This window comes from Pantherophis guttatus, chromosome 2 (assembly GCF_059756535.1).
Source record: "Pantherophis guttatus breed Tessera chromosome 2, ASM5975653v1, whole genome shotgun sequence".
Taxonomy (NCBI): Eukaryota; Metazoa; Chordata; class Lepidosauria; order Squamata; family Colubridae; genus Pantherophis; species Pantherophis guttatus.
The window spans coordinates 71,926,879-71,943,438 of NC_142064.1; the positions used below are offsets into that span (position 1 = coordinate 71,926,879).

The following is a 16,560-nucleotide window of genomic DNA, read 5'->3' on the forward strand; positions in this document are numbered from 1 at the left end:
CGAGATAAAACTTCTTATTTTGCGCCGACAAATGACTGCCAGCGGATCCGCCGCAGCCGCGCACTGAGTAGCCGAGGCACCATTCACAAATTGCTCAAGCGCGCGCCGTGGTAGCGCGCTTTCCCCGGTCTCCTAGCAACGTCCTCCCCGCCCGTCAATGCCGAGGCCGTCACGCGATAGAGGCAGACAGAGGAGGGAGGCAGCGCGGTGAAATCATAAATAGGGGACGCTTCGTTGTTGCCGGAAATGACTTGCACTCTCGCTTCCGGTGGGGTCCGCAACGGTTTCGGGTAGCGGCTCAAGCCAGGAGGAGGTGAGGGGGGGAGGTCCTCGCCTTTGGGTGGGCTTCGGCGAGAGAATGGAGCTTTGGCCTCCGCGTCCTCGTGAGGCACCTTCGGGTCGGGCTGAAGACTTTTCTCACCCAAATGCGCAGGTACGCTCACTTTCTTCGTAGCGACGCCGCTTCTTTCACGGCCCCTCCAAAGACTTGTCCGCAGGTGGAACATGAATCTCCCTCAGCCTGCTCATTCTGCTCTGGCTACTCCCCCCACCCCAACTTTATTTCCTTTAACTCTCTCCCTCTTTCCTTCCTTCTCTCCTCCCTCCTTCCTTCTCTCCTTTATTCTTCTTTCCCTCCTCCCTCCTTCCTTCCTTCTCTCCTCTCCTTCCTTCCTCCTCTCCTCCCTCCCTCCTTCCTCCTTTCTCTCCTCCCTCCTTCCTCCCTCCTCTCCTTCCTTCTCCTTTCTCTCCTCACTCCCTCCTCTTCTCTCCTTCCTTCCTCCTTTCTCTCCTTCCTCCCTCCTTCCTTCTCCCCTTCCTTCTTCTTTCCCTCCTCCCCTCCCTCCCTTCTTCCTCCCCTCCTTCTCTCCTTCCTCCCTCCTTTCTTTCTTCCTTTCTCCCTCCTTCTCTCCTTTCTTCCTTCTCTCCTCCCCCCTCCTTCTCTCCTCCCTCCCTCCCTTCTCTCCTTCCTTCTTTCTCTCCTTGGTCCCTCCTCTTCTCTCCTTCCCCCTTCCTTCCTCCCTCCTTCCTCCCTCCCTCCTCTCCTCCCTCCCTTCTTCTCTCCTCTTTCCCTTCTTCCTCCCTTTTCTCCTTCCTTCCTCCCTCCCTCCTCTCCTCCCTCCCTTCTTCCTTCCTCCTTCTCTCCTCCCTCCTCCTTCCTTCCTTCTCTTCTTCCTCACTCCTTCTCTCCTTCCTTTTTTTCCTCCCTCCTTCTCTCCTCCCTCCCTCCTTCCTTTCCTCCCTCTGTCCCTCCCTCATAATCTCAGGCATTTCAGTATTGACCTATTGTCCTTAATGGACTTGATTTAATGAAAAAAAAACACCTTTTTTTGGAGGGATTGAGATTAATTTAATCTCGGGAGGCATCCATCGCTCACAGAAAACTCCCTATATGTTCTGCATGGCTATTATATAAACATCTGTATTAATTTTCCTATAATCTATTGAAATAAATGCCCCTAAAAAGAACCATGTCATCCAATTCTGTTCCTGTTTGCATATTCCACTCATGTAGGCAGTAAGGGATACATTTAATAAGTATCATGCAAACTATCCCTATACAGGTAGTCCTCAATTTATGACTACAATTGAACCCAAAATTGTAGCTAAGTGAGATGTTTGTTAACTGAATTTTGCCCCATTTTATGACCTTTCTTTGTTAAGCGTATTACTGTAGTTAAGTTAGTAACAGGGTAGTTAAGTGAATCTGGCTTCCCCATTGACTTTGCTTGTCAGAAGGTCACAAAAGCAGATCACGTGATCCCAGGACATCACAACCATCATAAGTATGAACTGGTTACCAAGCATCTGAATTTTGATCATATGATCATGGGGATGCTGCAGCGGTTGTAAGTATGAAAAACGGTCATAAGTCACTTTTCAGTGCCATTGTAACTTTGAACAGTCACTAAATGAACTGTTGTAAATTGAGGACTACCTGAATATATTTGTGTTGGATCTATTCTCAAATAAGTGAAAATTTGCTTCTAAGGGCTAATCTAATTTTCACAATTAGAAGGTAGTCCTATTGAGCTTTGTTGTAAGTACAGAAGTCCACAATTGTGATTCAAGGGTCTTTCCTACTCCTGCTTTTAAGTGTTAGTCCATCTCTCTTGAATTGGTGGAAAATTATATTGATGTGAAATATGCTGTCTCCATTGGCAATCTCTGTGCCTCTATTGTCTCTGTTTCAAGTCATTGAAGTAAACTGATTTCCATTCAAGGTAATGATAACAACGCCCAACAAATTCTATAGATTGTACAGATACCTTTGGATTAAGGGGGGGAAAATACTATTATTAACACAGCCTAAGGACAATTTAAGCTTTTTTCTCTCATGGCTAGGAACTAATTTTTATGTCTTTAGCTGTCTTGTACTTAGAAATAGTTCAAGTATATGTATTAAAATGAGATGGAGTATGAAGTCCTTGATTATATTTTTTTAATGAACATTGTTATAATTCCTTCCTGTGAACAAAGATAATCCTGTGTAGAATAAGTTCAGTTTGTCAAAATGATTTAAGGAAACCAATTAAATTTTATCCTTTGCTCACTATCATTCTACAAGTTCAAAAATATTTATTATATTGACTAGTACAAGGCTTTTGAATGATTCTTAATTATGTGATAAAGAAAATGTAACATGGTACCATTATTAGCATATGTGCATAGTAAATAAGTACATTTAGTGAGACGTTCAGATTCACTACTGAAGTAATAAAATCTGATCCTAGTGTGTCAATGTATATATTTTCTCTCTCTCTCTCTCTCACACACACACACACACGCACCGAATGGCCAGAGGCAGGATCAATTGAAGCACACCCGTATATTTTACTGAGTCTCACCCATTTGCACCATGTAACTGTTCCATATGCAATTTCTTAAGACATTTTAAAAATTGGTTCATTTATCCCCAAATTTCATGTAATTTTGCCTGTCTTATTTCCAAATAGTAATGGAGACATTAATTTGCAGACTTATAATGATGGAATCGAACTGGCTTGCCAACAGCAAAAAGAATTTGTAAAGAGTTCTGTGGAATGCAAATGGAATTTAGCAGAAGCCCAGCAAAAACTTGGAAGTTTAGCATTACACAATTCAGAATCTCTGGACCAAGAACATGCCAAAGCACAGACAGAAATTGATGAATTGAGATGGAGAGAAGAAGAATGGCGGCGGAAGGAGGAAGTATTAAGACAGAAAGAGAGACAGAATTTATGGAATATGGATTTTGTTAGCAAAGAGGTATTTAACAAGGTATAGAATGATCCAGATTGTATAAAAAATTCTGTATTCAGGTTTTCTTTGTGTCTTGAGTTTCTGAAGTAACAACTTCAGGTATACCTAAACTCTTCATAGAATTGGGTCACTAAAGTTTGTTTCTTCTGAATCCTATAAGTACTGTAATTTTGTAGAGCACTACTATGCTAATTGAAGTCTGAAGCAAAACATCAAGATACATGAGAGGAATGTATAAATTACAATGGTTAACATGACTTATTTCTGTTGGCATTAGCAATTGAAAGTATTTAAATTTAGGCTTGCTTCCACAGTAGGATTCTTTAATATTGCTTTATTGCAAAACTAGAATGCCTTCCTAGTAGCCAGAAGATTTACTGGATCTTCTCTCCAACTCTGCAAAAAAAAAAAAAAAAAAAGAGTGGGAAGAATATATTCTAGAGGCATTATGGGAAAAGCTTGATTCCAAATCAGCAAGATATATGAATCCTTTGAAACCAAAATTCCATTTTTCTCCACTTCCTGCTTTGATACTATTGACAACAGTATTGTGCAGTTGGTCTAGTTCAGAGGTGTCAAACTTGATTTCATTGAGGGTCACATCAGGGTTGTGTTTGACTTCGGGGGGGGCGTGGCCAGCTCGACATCACTCATGGGGGGGGGCTGTAGTGGCCTGAGTGCTCTGCCCGTGAAAACGGGCGCCTGAGCTCTGTTTTGGGTTGCAACAGCCTCCTGCAACCCTCTGCCAGTGAAAATGGAGCTCGGGAGGGCTGCATGCGGCCCTCCCAAGCTCCGTTTTCACTGGCGAAGGCACTGTGGGCCGGCCCTTTGTTGTTTCCATAGTGGCCCCGTGGGCCAGAACTAATCACCGCACACACTGTTCAGCCTGCGGGCCTTGAGTTTGACACCCCTGATCTAACTGGAAAGAGAAAATGGGGCATTAAGAACAATTTAAAAATGCCACAGTCTTAGAGATTTTTAAAGTGTTTTAAAAGAAATTATTAATTTTCAGTACACACTAAATAAGCTGCTGTTGCATTTAAACATTTAATAAACATTTAAATACATAGCATATTTTAAGATACTGGAAATTATGAGGTGGCATCAGAGAAAAAAATATAAAACCTGAGTGAATGAAAGATTCAGTTCAGATTCAGACTGATGTATAATCATAATTAGAGTAGCTTCTCTAATCTAAATAAGTAACTCCTGACTATAGAGAGACTAAGTGTATTTTAATTAGTATAAATGAAATGGATGTACGTAGTCCAAAATAACCTTGAGGACTATTCACAATGATAATTAAGCAATGATTAATTAGCAACTGTCAGATGTGACACTTTAGTATATTGCATATTTTGTTTGCCAGAGTTTTATTAATCAAAAGAAACGGAAAGAAACTGAGGAAGATGCATCTAAATCATTCATGCAAAAACATGAGGAGAAAATTAGACATTTTGGTAAGTTTTTTACTTATGAATCATTTCATGACCTACATCTACAGTAATAATGCATTTCTAGTTTAACAAGTGAAATATTTTGCCTAAAATCCATAGTAGGCTCCTTGAGATACACTGTTTCTGAGTAACTGAACTAAACAAAGTATTAATCTCTCATTGCTATGGGATGGGTAGCAGTACCAAAACGCCTAATTTATTCCTGTCTAACATAAATGGGACTCAATTATAACCAAGCATTTTTTCAGTTTTAGGAAAACTATTTGTTGCATCTCATTGTTTTTCAGGAATGTTGAGCAGATGGTTTGATAGTCAGAGATTTCTCTCTGATCACCCATACCTTGTCTGTGAAGAAACAGCAAAATATCTTCTTTTATGGTGTTTTCATCTAGAAGCAGAACAGGTATAATTTCAGTGTTTTGATGTTGTAATTGGAATAAAGCTGTTTTTCTATTTACCCTAAATTGCATTGAGGTTGTCCATATTTGGGAAATTTACTAATTTCAGTGTCATTTTCTTCTGGACTTAAATATTTTAACTTCCTAATATAGTGCAAAATTGTATTTCATTTTAGCACTGAGAATTAGATATTCTGTAATGGCTTATCACATGTTTAAGATGATTTCTTACTTGCTGACTGAATCTTCATTAAAACCAATAATTATATAAAAGTCAAATTCTGAAGTCATAACTGTACATAATCTCTATATAAATAATTTGTGGGTGGATAATGCAATTAATTTTTAAACTGAAATCTCAAAATCATTTACTCTATGTAACAGTGCTAGATTGATATTTAACCACAGATTTGTACATTTTGAAAGGTAGTGTTTGGTTTACATTAATAATTGGCCATTGTTACAACAATCATCCAAATGCTTTGAATGGCCCTTTTTATTAAGCATCAGCCTTGAACATTTTTTTATTCTGAACTGCAAACTAATGACTGCAGTCATAATAATTCTATTGTGTAATGTGTTTTCAGAATCAGACTGATTGAGCTACTTCTGTACAGCAACTCATTTGGAAATACTGATTTATCTATAGTATTATATTTACATATGGGTCTGTGTAGTTACAGCATGTCTTTCTGTAAACACACTGTGAACTAATACTGTATGGACATCTTCAAGTATTATTTGTAAAACTAAGAATTATTGAATTCTTATAATTCTAAGAATTATAGGAATCCTGTATTTCACATCACACCTTGACAGTTAACTAATATATTTTGGTTATCAAAGGCAGCTTCCTAGTGCATAACTTAGTTTGGTCCACTTAATATGGGCTTCTTGAATTGTTGCTTTATTAGCTTGCAAATGTGGTACAGGTAGTCCTCAAAGTACACATTTACTTAGTGACTGAAGTTATAAAGCTGCTGAAAATTATGACGATTGGTGCTTACACAACCATTTCAGCATCCCAGCAGTCACATGATCAGAATTTAGATGCTTGATGACCAGCATGTGTTTACAATGGTTGCATTGTCCCAGTTCACATAATCACCATTTGTGATCTTCTGTCAAGCAAAGTCAATAGGGGAAGCTCAAAGGCTTCACTTAATGACCACATTGATTTGTTTAACAACGGTGGTAAAAAAAAGGTCATAAAATCAGGCATGGCCCATTGAATGACCATTCATTGAATCACAGATGTTCCGGTACCCATGTAGACATAAGTTTGAGGACTACTTGTACTCTGATTGTTTCTTACAGATTGTTTGAATTGTTTCTTTTATAGAAAGGCGCTCTAATGGAACAAGTAGCTCATCAAGCTGTAGTGATGCAGTTCATTATAGAAATGGCCAAGAGCTGTAATGTGGATCCCCGAGGATGTTTTCGCCTATTTTTCCAAAGAGCTAAGGTGAGGAGGGGTGCTTTCTGTTCAACATGGAGGGAGGGGGAGGGAGGCCATTTTAAAAAGTTTTTAGGAATCCACTTTTTTTTTTTCTTTAATTTATATGCCGCCCTTCTCCGGAGACTCAGGGTGGCTTACAAATCGTTAAACAATAGCCTTCATACTTTTGTATATTTATACAAAGTCAGCTTATTGCCCCCACAATCTGGGTCCTCATTTCACCTACCTTTGAAAGGATGGAAGGATGAGTCAACCTTGAGCCTGGTGAGATTTGAACTTGCAGTAATTGCAAGCAGCAGATGTTAATCACAGTGCTTTAGTCCACTGTACTACAGGCTCTTTGAAGCCTAGCCAGACTTTCTCCTTGGTTGTTAGATGCTAAAGTGCTTTTCCAAGAGAATAGTTTGGTGGGATTATTGCTATTACTGTTTTCATTGTCATTATTTCAGTCAATGGCCACCCATCTTAAAAACAGTAACTCTGGGTGGCTAATAAGATAAAATAAAAATCAATTAAAAACACAAACATATAAGTAAGCATAGTGGCAGATTGTCGCAGCATAGTGACAATCATATAAGTAACCAAAGAAAGGTATCCTAGGTATTATTTCTTTATAGATGAAATCCAAATCATGCCTCGTCTGTTGGACCTTATATTTTTATCCATCTTCTTCCATTAAAACCCGTTCTCACAGAATTATGGACATTGTTATGTCATAGGGTTTTGTTGCATTGCTTGATCAGTGTGTGTGGTAACAATTTTCAACAAATACCTGTTGAGTGTAAACTGTTTTAAAGGGCACTGTAATGCAAATTCATTAATAAGAATGATGGATTCTACATAATGACACACAAGTAAATTTATATACATAAATGGACTTTGAATTCTCCTTATCTCCTTATCTCTTTTCACTTCCTCAAGCACAATCCAAAACTATTCTAAAGATTCTTCATCTTTACAGGGACCCATTTTTATACTGTTTGTGTTTTAACAGCTTAAGTGAATGTAAGATTATTTCCTAAATTATGTATGAAAATATGAATGCTATTCACATAATATGAATCATACAGTGGCAAAAATATGAGTGTCCATCTTGTTGAAAAGATTATAAGGGGGGGAAATTTGCTTTGTGAGCAGCGCTTTTACTATTTATGGATGGTCAGATTGGATGTATTCCCCACTAAGAATATTCGTTGGAGATATAACTTTAAAATGGCTGAATAAATCTTTGTAACATGTCTTCTGAGACTTCAGGAAGTTTAAAATGTAATTACTAGCACTTATTTAAATTAGTGGTAATTTTATAATTGTAGATTAGCTCATTTTTAACTCTGCATATGAGTAAAATTCCAGAAGACTTTTGATAGCTCTAGGGTATATTCTGCCATTCTAAGTATACACTTTTAGTTTAGTCTCTTTTTGGGCGGAATGTAGGAAACTGATAGCTAAAATAGTTATCTACTGATGGCCTTACACATGAAAGATTATGAAAAGGTTTTTCTGCCAGACCTGATGGGACAGGCAAATGTAATCAAGTGGAGGTGGCCCCTCAACCCATTTTGCAGGCACCTCCTTAAGGGGCAGAGGAATAACAATAACAGAGTTGGAATGGACCTTGGAGGTCTTCTAGTCCAGCCCTGCTGAAGCAGGAAACCCTATATCAGGGATGAAATGCTCTCGGTTCGGACCGGATCGCCTGATCCGGTAGCGATGGAGGCGGGTGGTTCGGAGAACCGGTAGCAAAAATCCCTGCCCCCCCCATGCCCAGCTGAGCCGCACAATCATCAGAGGCTTTTTTTTTACTTTTAAAAGCATTTTTTCTACAACCTCTTCGAAGAGGTTGTAGAAAAAATGCTTTTAAAAGTTAAAAAAAAAAATTGGCCACGCCATCCATTCACATTACTCCACCGCCACCAAGCCACGCCCACAGAACCGGTAGTAACAAATTTTAGATTTACCACTGCCCTATACCATTTTAGATAAGTGGTTTCACTTTCAATATACAATTACACATTAAAGAGAAAAGTTAAAAGAGAAATATTGGGAGAGGTTAATTCTATCTATTACAGCTGAGCACAGTTCAGTATTTTAAAATATTTCTATATCTAACAAATTTGGTATGACAAAGATTTTACATAGTTTGCAAGTCTAATGGTATATCCTAAGACTGAGAAAGAAAGGAGTCATTAGATGGTGTTTTTCTTCATGTGGCAATTTATCCCATTCTTACATCCTCCAGAATGGCTATGTTGATGAAAATTATGGGCACTGTGGTATAAATGATGTGGAGGGGAAGAAGAATGCTTGTGTTATAAACTACATTGTTTGAATAACTTTCATCAGGATTTGAACACCTGTCACTGATTAATCCTCCACTATGATTAGCCAAACTAAAAAAAAACCCTACATAGAACAAAAACAAAAGTAAAAAATGTGAAAATCTACGCTTATCTGAATGATATAGATTCTATGATTAACTCTAGTCTGCTTTGCTGGAATGTCTTATTTTTTAGCACAAAATATTGAAAATTAAATTGCAGGGTTATCTAATTGCTTTTGTGTTTGTTTGACAGACAGGGGATGAAGGCTATTTGGAAGCTTTTAAAAATGAACTGGAAGCATTCAAATCAAGAGTGAGGATTTGTTCACAATCTCAGAATTGTCAAGCTATGCCTGTTCAGAATCCTTTATTTCACAATGATCTGAATTGTATAGGTGGACTTGCACCTCAGGTAGCTTTTGTTTAATTGTATGTATTATTGGAGTATCAAGAAAAAAAATCTTTACTTCCCATCTTCTTCGTATTACTTCCCTACATTCCTTCTCACAGCCCATGGTAGAAAGCTAAGGCTCGTTTGAATGTTAAGTAATTAATATATATCATTTTACCATGTAGGTTGAATGAAAAGAACAAAAGCTAATGTTTACATTTATTTATTTACTACAAAAATATCCTACCTTGGTGTCCACTGTCTCTCTGCCTCTGGTCTCCCTGTTGCAGTATTTTCCACTATTTTTTAAGTGTGGCTTCTGGCTACTACAAAGTTGCCTGTTATAGCAAGAAGCGTTACAGTGAACTGGGCATTTTTTCCCAGTTAGTTCAGTTCATTGGATGATTCATTTAAGCTATAACTCTCCACCTTCACTAATGTGTGTGTATTTCATAAGCTAATGTGCCTGATTAAAATATTAAGCAGGACTATTTCCAGAACAGCTGGCAGAGGAATTCCTCACATAAAGTATGTCTACTGCACGCATTGTAATCTCTGCTTGGATTCTGCATTCCCTGACATAGTTTCTTGGGGTGTCATGTCAGTTTCTGTTACGTAACCAGTTCCTGTGCTAAAATAATTGTATTATTTTTTAAAAGAACAGTTACTTGCTTAGCAGTAATACATGAAGGAAATTCATACTTGGTTCATGGTCAATGAAGCACTTTGTGGGACGCAACCCAACTTTTGAATATATTTTCCCTTATGAAAAACTAAAGGGAACAGGAGAATGATGCTGTGATAGGCCTCTCTTTCTGAGATTTTTACTTATTCTACCTTTTCCAGTTTTTTTTGTGAAGGACTATAATATTGAAGACATGGGTAGAACCATTCAGAAGCTTTAAGTGTTATTTTCACTTATTGCCTGCTGGCTTTTGGTGGGAAATCACAGGTAGGAATTTGGTTAGCATAATCTCAGAAGGGTTCCATTCCTTGTGGAAATTAGTTTATCTACCTTTAGTCCAGTATAGTTTGAGATGTGATAACAATGAAACTTGAGTGAAGTGTCCACATGTCCCACCAATGGTATAAAAAAATGCAAATCTGCAGCAACACAAAGCATAGATTTAAATTAAATGTTTTTCAGAAATTGATTTCTGACCTGTGTGTGCTCTTCGTTGCAGAATGCAGAATCGCTTCAAGGCTGCAGTTTGCAAGGTTTAGTGGTACACAGAGAGGAGGAAGAAGCTAAAATGATGGATACAGTATAGTACTCTTAAGACTGAAGCCAAGTACACTTCTTTCCAAGAGAAGACGACGGCAATTTTCTTAAGACTTCTTTTTATGGGTGCTGCACTTTATTTTGAATGGAGGGAGGGGAATTGTTTTGTTTTGAGCTTTTGGAGAGAGAGTAAGGCAGAAACACACATCATTTTCTTTGAAAAACAAATGTGCTGCTATCTTTCTTCCTATGTTTCTTACTTTTAAGAAAGGGATGTTCTTGTAATTTGCTGAATGTGAAACTACGTTTTCTGCTACTGCTAAAATCTTGCCTTTTAATTTTAGTAATCAAAGTATGAGAAATCTGCACAGTTGCAATGTTTACAATTGATTCCTTCAGGAATCTGCTTTAATCTTATTAGATACTACCCAAAAGTTGCTGTGGATACTAAAGATCATTGTAATGTGTTCCGTTGCTTGCATCCTAGGCATTCAAATCTGATTTTATCACAAAAAGCAATAAATCTATGATTGCTATTGGTGTTGCATCTCTGGATGGCTCACAAAAAAGCACTAGCCATTTATATTACAGAGATGTTTTTTACTGTTTCTGAATGAGAGCCTTCTATGTTTTATTTTGATTCTTACATATCTTGATGTGTAAGTGGCCATAGTGGAATTATAACCAGTATTTCTGGAGACAGATCTGCATATGTCACAGAAAGTTTAACTTTTCTTAATCTTGGAAATGAGAACAATATGACAAACATCAGCCACTGCTGAGTGTTTCATCAGGTGCCAAATTCTGATTTTTCCCCCCCTCAGATCTGAGCTTATAATCTTTTATTTGGTAAACTGTTGAATGCCTCAAAAGAAATAATCAGTGACTATTTTAAAACCAAATAACCCAAATAGCCATGAAATTACTTTGATACAGACTTGGTACTGAAATGTTGTCATTTACATCAGACTGTGTAAACCTTTTCTTATAAATTGTTTACAAAGCCCAAAATAATGAAAAACATTTTTTTCTACTATTCTATCCATCTGCTTCTGAATTAATCACTCTTGATGTAGCAGTATGTTAAAATACAACTTTGTAAATGCTATCAATACATAATTGCATTCAATGAGTAGTCTTGAAGCATCACAGTTCTAGAGTAAGGAAGGATTTGTAGATTCTATCCAAAAACATACTTGCCTATGATAAAGCCCCTAAGAAGCAATATTGACATGCAAGATAAGAGTGACATGTGATTGACCAGGGCTTTGTTGCTTTCTTTAGTTTCCTAAATTTCTCTCCTTTAAACGGAATATTGACAGTGGGAAATACTGAGTAAAAATAACTGAGTCTCAACTCATTCACACAATCTTCCCAGAATTGACAAAGTTCCTTTGGGTCTTGTTTTTTTGTATTGAATGCAATTTCATGTTAGTTTTCTGATTAAAGCAAACCATAATCTCTTTAGGTCTCACTTAGTACTATGTCTTGGGGGTGCTTCCTGTCATAAGTATAGAGGCTGATCTATCATTCTGGATGTTCCCCAGAATAGCTTCAAATAATGAGGTGTTCATAAGAGTAAATCATGATTAGTTATTTCATATTTCTGAAAATCTAATCCAGAAAGAAAGGTCAAAATGAGACACTGATTTTAAAATTAATTTTCAATGGTTGATTGAGAAGATAATTTTATGAAGTAGCAATTCCCTGGTACCATGGATAATTTTTTAAAGTGTAGCAAGGGAACATCCATGTTAGAATTGGCTAACAAGCAACCGGTGATGTGTCTTGGGTCTTGGTTATTTTAATTATGATGAAGTCTGGATTTAACAAGTTGGTTCAGATGACAAAAGATCAGATAGGCCTTGATGATACTAACTGTGTAACAGAGAATCTTATTTGCAAGAAACTAAGTCTGAAAATCCCATTTAAAACTCTAATTTATAAAGACATTAAATATTGCAATTTAATCAGAACTTTTTGGGTTGAGACAATAATGTGTGATTCTGATTTGTAACTGAGTGAGAAATGATGGTTGATTATGCTCATAGAATAACGGAATGGAGGAAATAAATCTTGAGATGTGGAGAATTGTATTGAAGCATCGCTTCTTTTAAATTCAGCCATTACTGTTTTTAAATGGTTGCTTACATTGTAACATTGTAATATACTTTCTTAGAGATCACTTTTTATACTTTTCAAATTTGTGGCCTCTCTTCTGTATTTCTAGGTACTTTTGCATGGTCATGTTTTCAGCTCTGTGAGAATAGAAAAATATGGTTGGGACTAAAAACTGGATTTCTTTTCCATTAGGTCTGCTCTTGGGAAAATTAATCTGCAGGCAAAGTAATTTGGAGCAAGCAGGGAAAAAGCCCCTAGTGATTTAAGTAGAAAAACAAAAAATTAGCATTTTTTAAATTCAAGTAGAACAAAATTAGGGATGAAGCAAAACTAATCAGTGTTTCTTTCCAAAAATAAATCTCACTTCATTGGAGCGTGGGAGTGGTTGAGTTCTATTTGAATTCCCCCATAAATAATCAACTATAGCAAATATAGTGTGTTGCAAGATTGGCAAAACAGTCTCCTGAAATTTTCCAATGGAACTCTAATTTAGATGCAAGTGGACTGGGATAGTTACATTAAAACAAAATTTTTTTTTTACAGTTTTAATGAAAGCAATAGAAAAGAATTCTCCATCTGGTTCCTTGTAGATAGGTTGAGTTGCATTGTTTAGAATTTCAGACCAATCCCAACACAGTAAATCAGCAACAAGTTTGTGAAATGGCTTTAGCTACCTGTATTACTACTGTGGTTTTAACCTGATGTTGCAGAATCGGTGGCAAATATGAGACCAAATTTGATAAGAACAAGGGAGCAACAAGAATATTAAAGTCAGTAGAACTTTTTTTTTTTGCATGAAATGTTAAGGGTACATGAGAAAGCAGTATCCAACTTCAACTAGCCAATACTCTGTTATTGGAATGTTCTGAACTCAGCTTATTTCTAAGATGGTAATTGAATTGGAAATAAATTCTTAAAGCAAGAGAGTAATCTGGCAGAAGAGAAGTTGACTCCATTTTATGTAAACATTCGGTCATCCACATAGAATAGAAAAATAGCCATGGCTGTCTAGTGCGGCTTTGTACCTATTTTTCTAGCAATGTGATTAAGACAAGGAGTGTAGATATTTCAATTTTTGAAGGCAAAAAATAACAAGTACAAAATCTGGACACTAAAAATTGCTAGTTAGCTGGCTTGCAAAATGGGTTGGGAAATAGTACTCATCTTTGGATTGTTCTGGGCATAGCTAAAGAAAGAATTAAACTGATACAAGTTAAGAATTGTGTTTTATCTGACAACATTGTTTTGCCTGTGATTTTTTTCCATTCTGTCTCTGTAATCACCTTCTCATCCTAACATCTGTTTTTTCACAAACATATTTGTTTTGTTGATCATTTCATTATTTTTTTTTACAGCTGTTGTATAATCCAAAGATTCTGAAACTAAAGCCTATGAGCAACTTTGTTCTGTTCTGAGACAGATGACATCAGGCCTGTATTCTGAATTTTACCCTCCATTTGACTGGCATTTAGGGTAGCAGAGGCTATTTAAAGCAAGGCTTTTTACCTGTGTGGGATGGGATTTTGATTTTTTTTTTTTTTTTTGCTGTTTTCAAAGTCAAATACAGAAGGACTATGAACAGTGACGCTGATCAAAGCTAAAACTGACAAAAATTATACTGGCATCATAGTCCTTTGCTTATTAAAAAGGTGTATTCATTAAAGGCAAGATTACATTTGTTAAAATATGAGTTATGTTTGTCCTTTTGATTTGTAGAATAAACCATTTTCAGTGATCCATAGTCACCCGGTATATTTCAAGCACTTGTTTGAGGGGAAAATTGAGAAGTGCTGATTTGAGTTCTAGCCAATTTGCCTTGTGACTTCATTAGATTATTCTAAAGCAGTGACTCCAAATCTTGGAAACTACCAGGTGTGCAGACCAACTCTTGTGATTACCCAGCCAGCCTGGCCCTTGCTGAGAATTCTGGGAGTTGAAGTCCATACATCTGCCCCTCCCCACTGCTGCAAAGCACTTTTCCAAAGCCTTAAGAAGAGGGCAATGTGGCAAATTTTGCTTCATGGTCTGAAATATATTGTAAATTTAAGATTGCCCCATATGAAGTTTGGAATTAAAATATAAGTTGCTATTAATAAAATAACTGTACTTTTGCTGTAATGTGTTTGATTTAATCATGACTTGAGACTTTATCCAGAATCATGATTTTAATAAAGGAAGCACAGGAATGTATGGTGTAGAACCATCTCATGAAAGGGCACTTGGCATGGGAACGCATTACTTTCTTTTTCACATTAACTGCTATCAGCCAATATGGGCTGGCCGGCCCATGTTGTTTTGATCTTGTAACCTACCTTAAATCTTTGTGACCTTTCCCAACTGCTAAGGACCTCTACTTTGAGCTTACCATTTGTAATTAGAATACAATAACACAATTGGAAGGGACCTTGGAGTCTTTTAGTCCAACCCCCTGCTCATTAAATGAAAACCAGATGATCTAGATGTCCATTATACCGATAGGCAATATACCTAGCACTATTTGGGTGACTGAGTGCCAAAGACATGTCTGGTTGTTGGACGGAGGAAAACAATGGGATCTTCTGGATTTTTTTCTTTTGACCTTCCAAAAGTTTGAGGATTTTCATTTTCTTTAAACCAGGTTAAACCTATTCTAAGTTAATTCTCTATGTTGTATGTTCATTCATGTTTCCTATCTGCAAGAAAGAAAGAAAGAAATTAGTATTCTGACTGCATCTTCTCTGTTGTCGCCACTTCATCTAAACTTCCTTACTAGGTTCTAGTTTTCCATATGCCCTTATCTTTTGCCTCACCCCATTTCTTCCCAGTTTACTGCCCTCTTCTTGCGTTCACATATTTGTTGTATCAATGAAGAAAAGGATTCAAGGCACCTTTTGCAAAAGGCCGATACATAACTGATAATGGTTTAGAAATCATTTTTCTATGTGGTAATTTGGATATAGCTGAAACTCGATGTACTATGTTAGCTCAATTTCTTCCAGCCTGATGTGTTTTGCTAAAACAAAAGACAAGAAGCTCAACTTTGTCTTGTATCCCAAAGTACAATGGAAAGACAAGTTGCAAATATTTAGAAACATTGGCTCTAATATGAGGAAAATAGGCCTATTAAGAAAGTACCTTTGGATCATTTTGAAGAGTGTCAAATGGGGTGGGGGTGTTCCTGTAGTTGTTTGGTTTTTTTACTATTACCCATTGGCTGCAATTCTGGGTTCAATTGCAGATTCAAAATATAAGTGCTGATTCTTTCTTCCTCTGGAGCCAGTTCTACTCAGTGAGGAGTGGTGTGGAATGGTCAGGCCCTTTTCCCATGCTGTGTATTGCTCCACCAGGCTTAAAGTGTCTCCACTCCTGTTTAGAATCTGCATGAATCCATTGGTAAGGTCATCCCACAGGACAGGTGAGGTATCAGTATAATATGCTGATACACAGTTTAACTGTACCTGCCTGCCCAAATGATAATGTGGAAGTTCAATCTTTGTGTCTCAAGGGTGTGAGGTTTGAAAGGGAAACAACAGCTTTACTTCAACTTTAGCAAGACTGAGTGGTTATGAATATTAGAACTTTCTAGTTTTAGGAATTTTCTCTGGGTGGGGTTGTGCTACCCCAAATAAAACCTGTGCACAATCCGCCTGGACTCATGGTTTCTCTTCAAGGAACTGGTAGCAGTCATGGCCAGAAGCCCCTTCGTGCAACTTCTTGTTTGTGCCAATTTTGCCCATTCCTCGACTGGCAGGCTCTGCTCATGATCACTCATGAGCCTTGGTCACCTTTGCAAAATATGCTTTAGATGGGATTGCCTTGAAGAGCATCCAAAATCAGTAAGTGATACAGAATGCAGTGATGTGTTGGCAGCTCTTCAAGGTAGACCAGGCTAGGAAACTGAAGTTAAGAATGCTACTTGTATTATAAATTTACGGTAGCATAATTTTGCAAGCCTGAATATACGTCCCCTCTC

At 37.3% G+C, this 16,560-nt stretch overlaps 1 protein-coding gene across 4 annotated transcripts; it reads left to right on the forward strand.

The window, feature by feature from the left end:
• The first annotated feature begins 319 nt into the window (after positions 1-319).
• On the forward strand, positions 320-14,726 carry CDC37L1 (cell division cycle 37 like 1, HSP90 cochaperone). Of its 4 annotated transcripts, none has more exons than XM_034410341.3 (7): positions 320-433; positions 2,955-3,258; positions 4,610-4,700; positions 4,985-5,100; positions 6,438-6,560; positions 9,128-9,286; positions 10,450-14,726. In XM_034410341.3, exons 1-7 carry the CDS (start codon positions 426-428, stop codon positions 10,534-10,536), a joined length of 888 nt encoding a protein of 295 aa, XP_034266232.1. In that variant the 5' UTR covers positions 320-425; the 3' UTR covers positions 10,537-14,726. The 4 variants fall into 4 exon arrangements, with proteins under 4 accessions (XP_034266232.1, XP_034266229.1, XP_034266231.1 ...); XM_034410338.3 differs by having other exon boundaries at positions 2,977-3,258; XM_034410340.3 differs by having other exon boundaries at positions 2,977-3,258; positions 13,964-14,726.
• Positions 14,727-16,560: the final 1,834 nt, after the last annotated feature.

Coding starts and splice junctions, on each gene's coding strand:
- CDC37L1 (XM_034410338.3), top strand. CDS start 359: ATGGAGCTTTGGCCTCCGCGTCCTCGTGAGGCACCTTCGGGTCGGGCT. Junction 4,701..4,984: donor GGAGAAAATTAGACATTTTG/GTAAGTTTTTTA, acceptor ATTGTTTTTCAG/GAATGTTGAGCAGATGGTTT. Junction 6,561..9,127: donor TATTTTTCCAAAGAGCTAAG/GTGAGGAGGGGT, acceptor TTTGTTTGACAG/ACAGGGGATGAAGGCTATTT.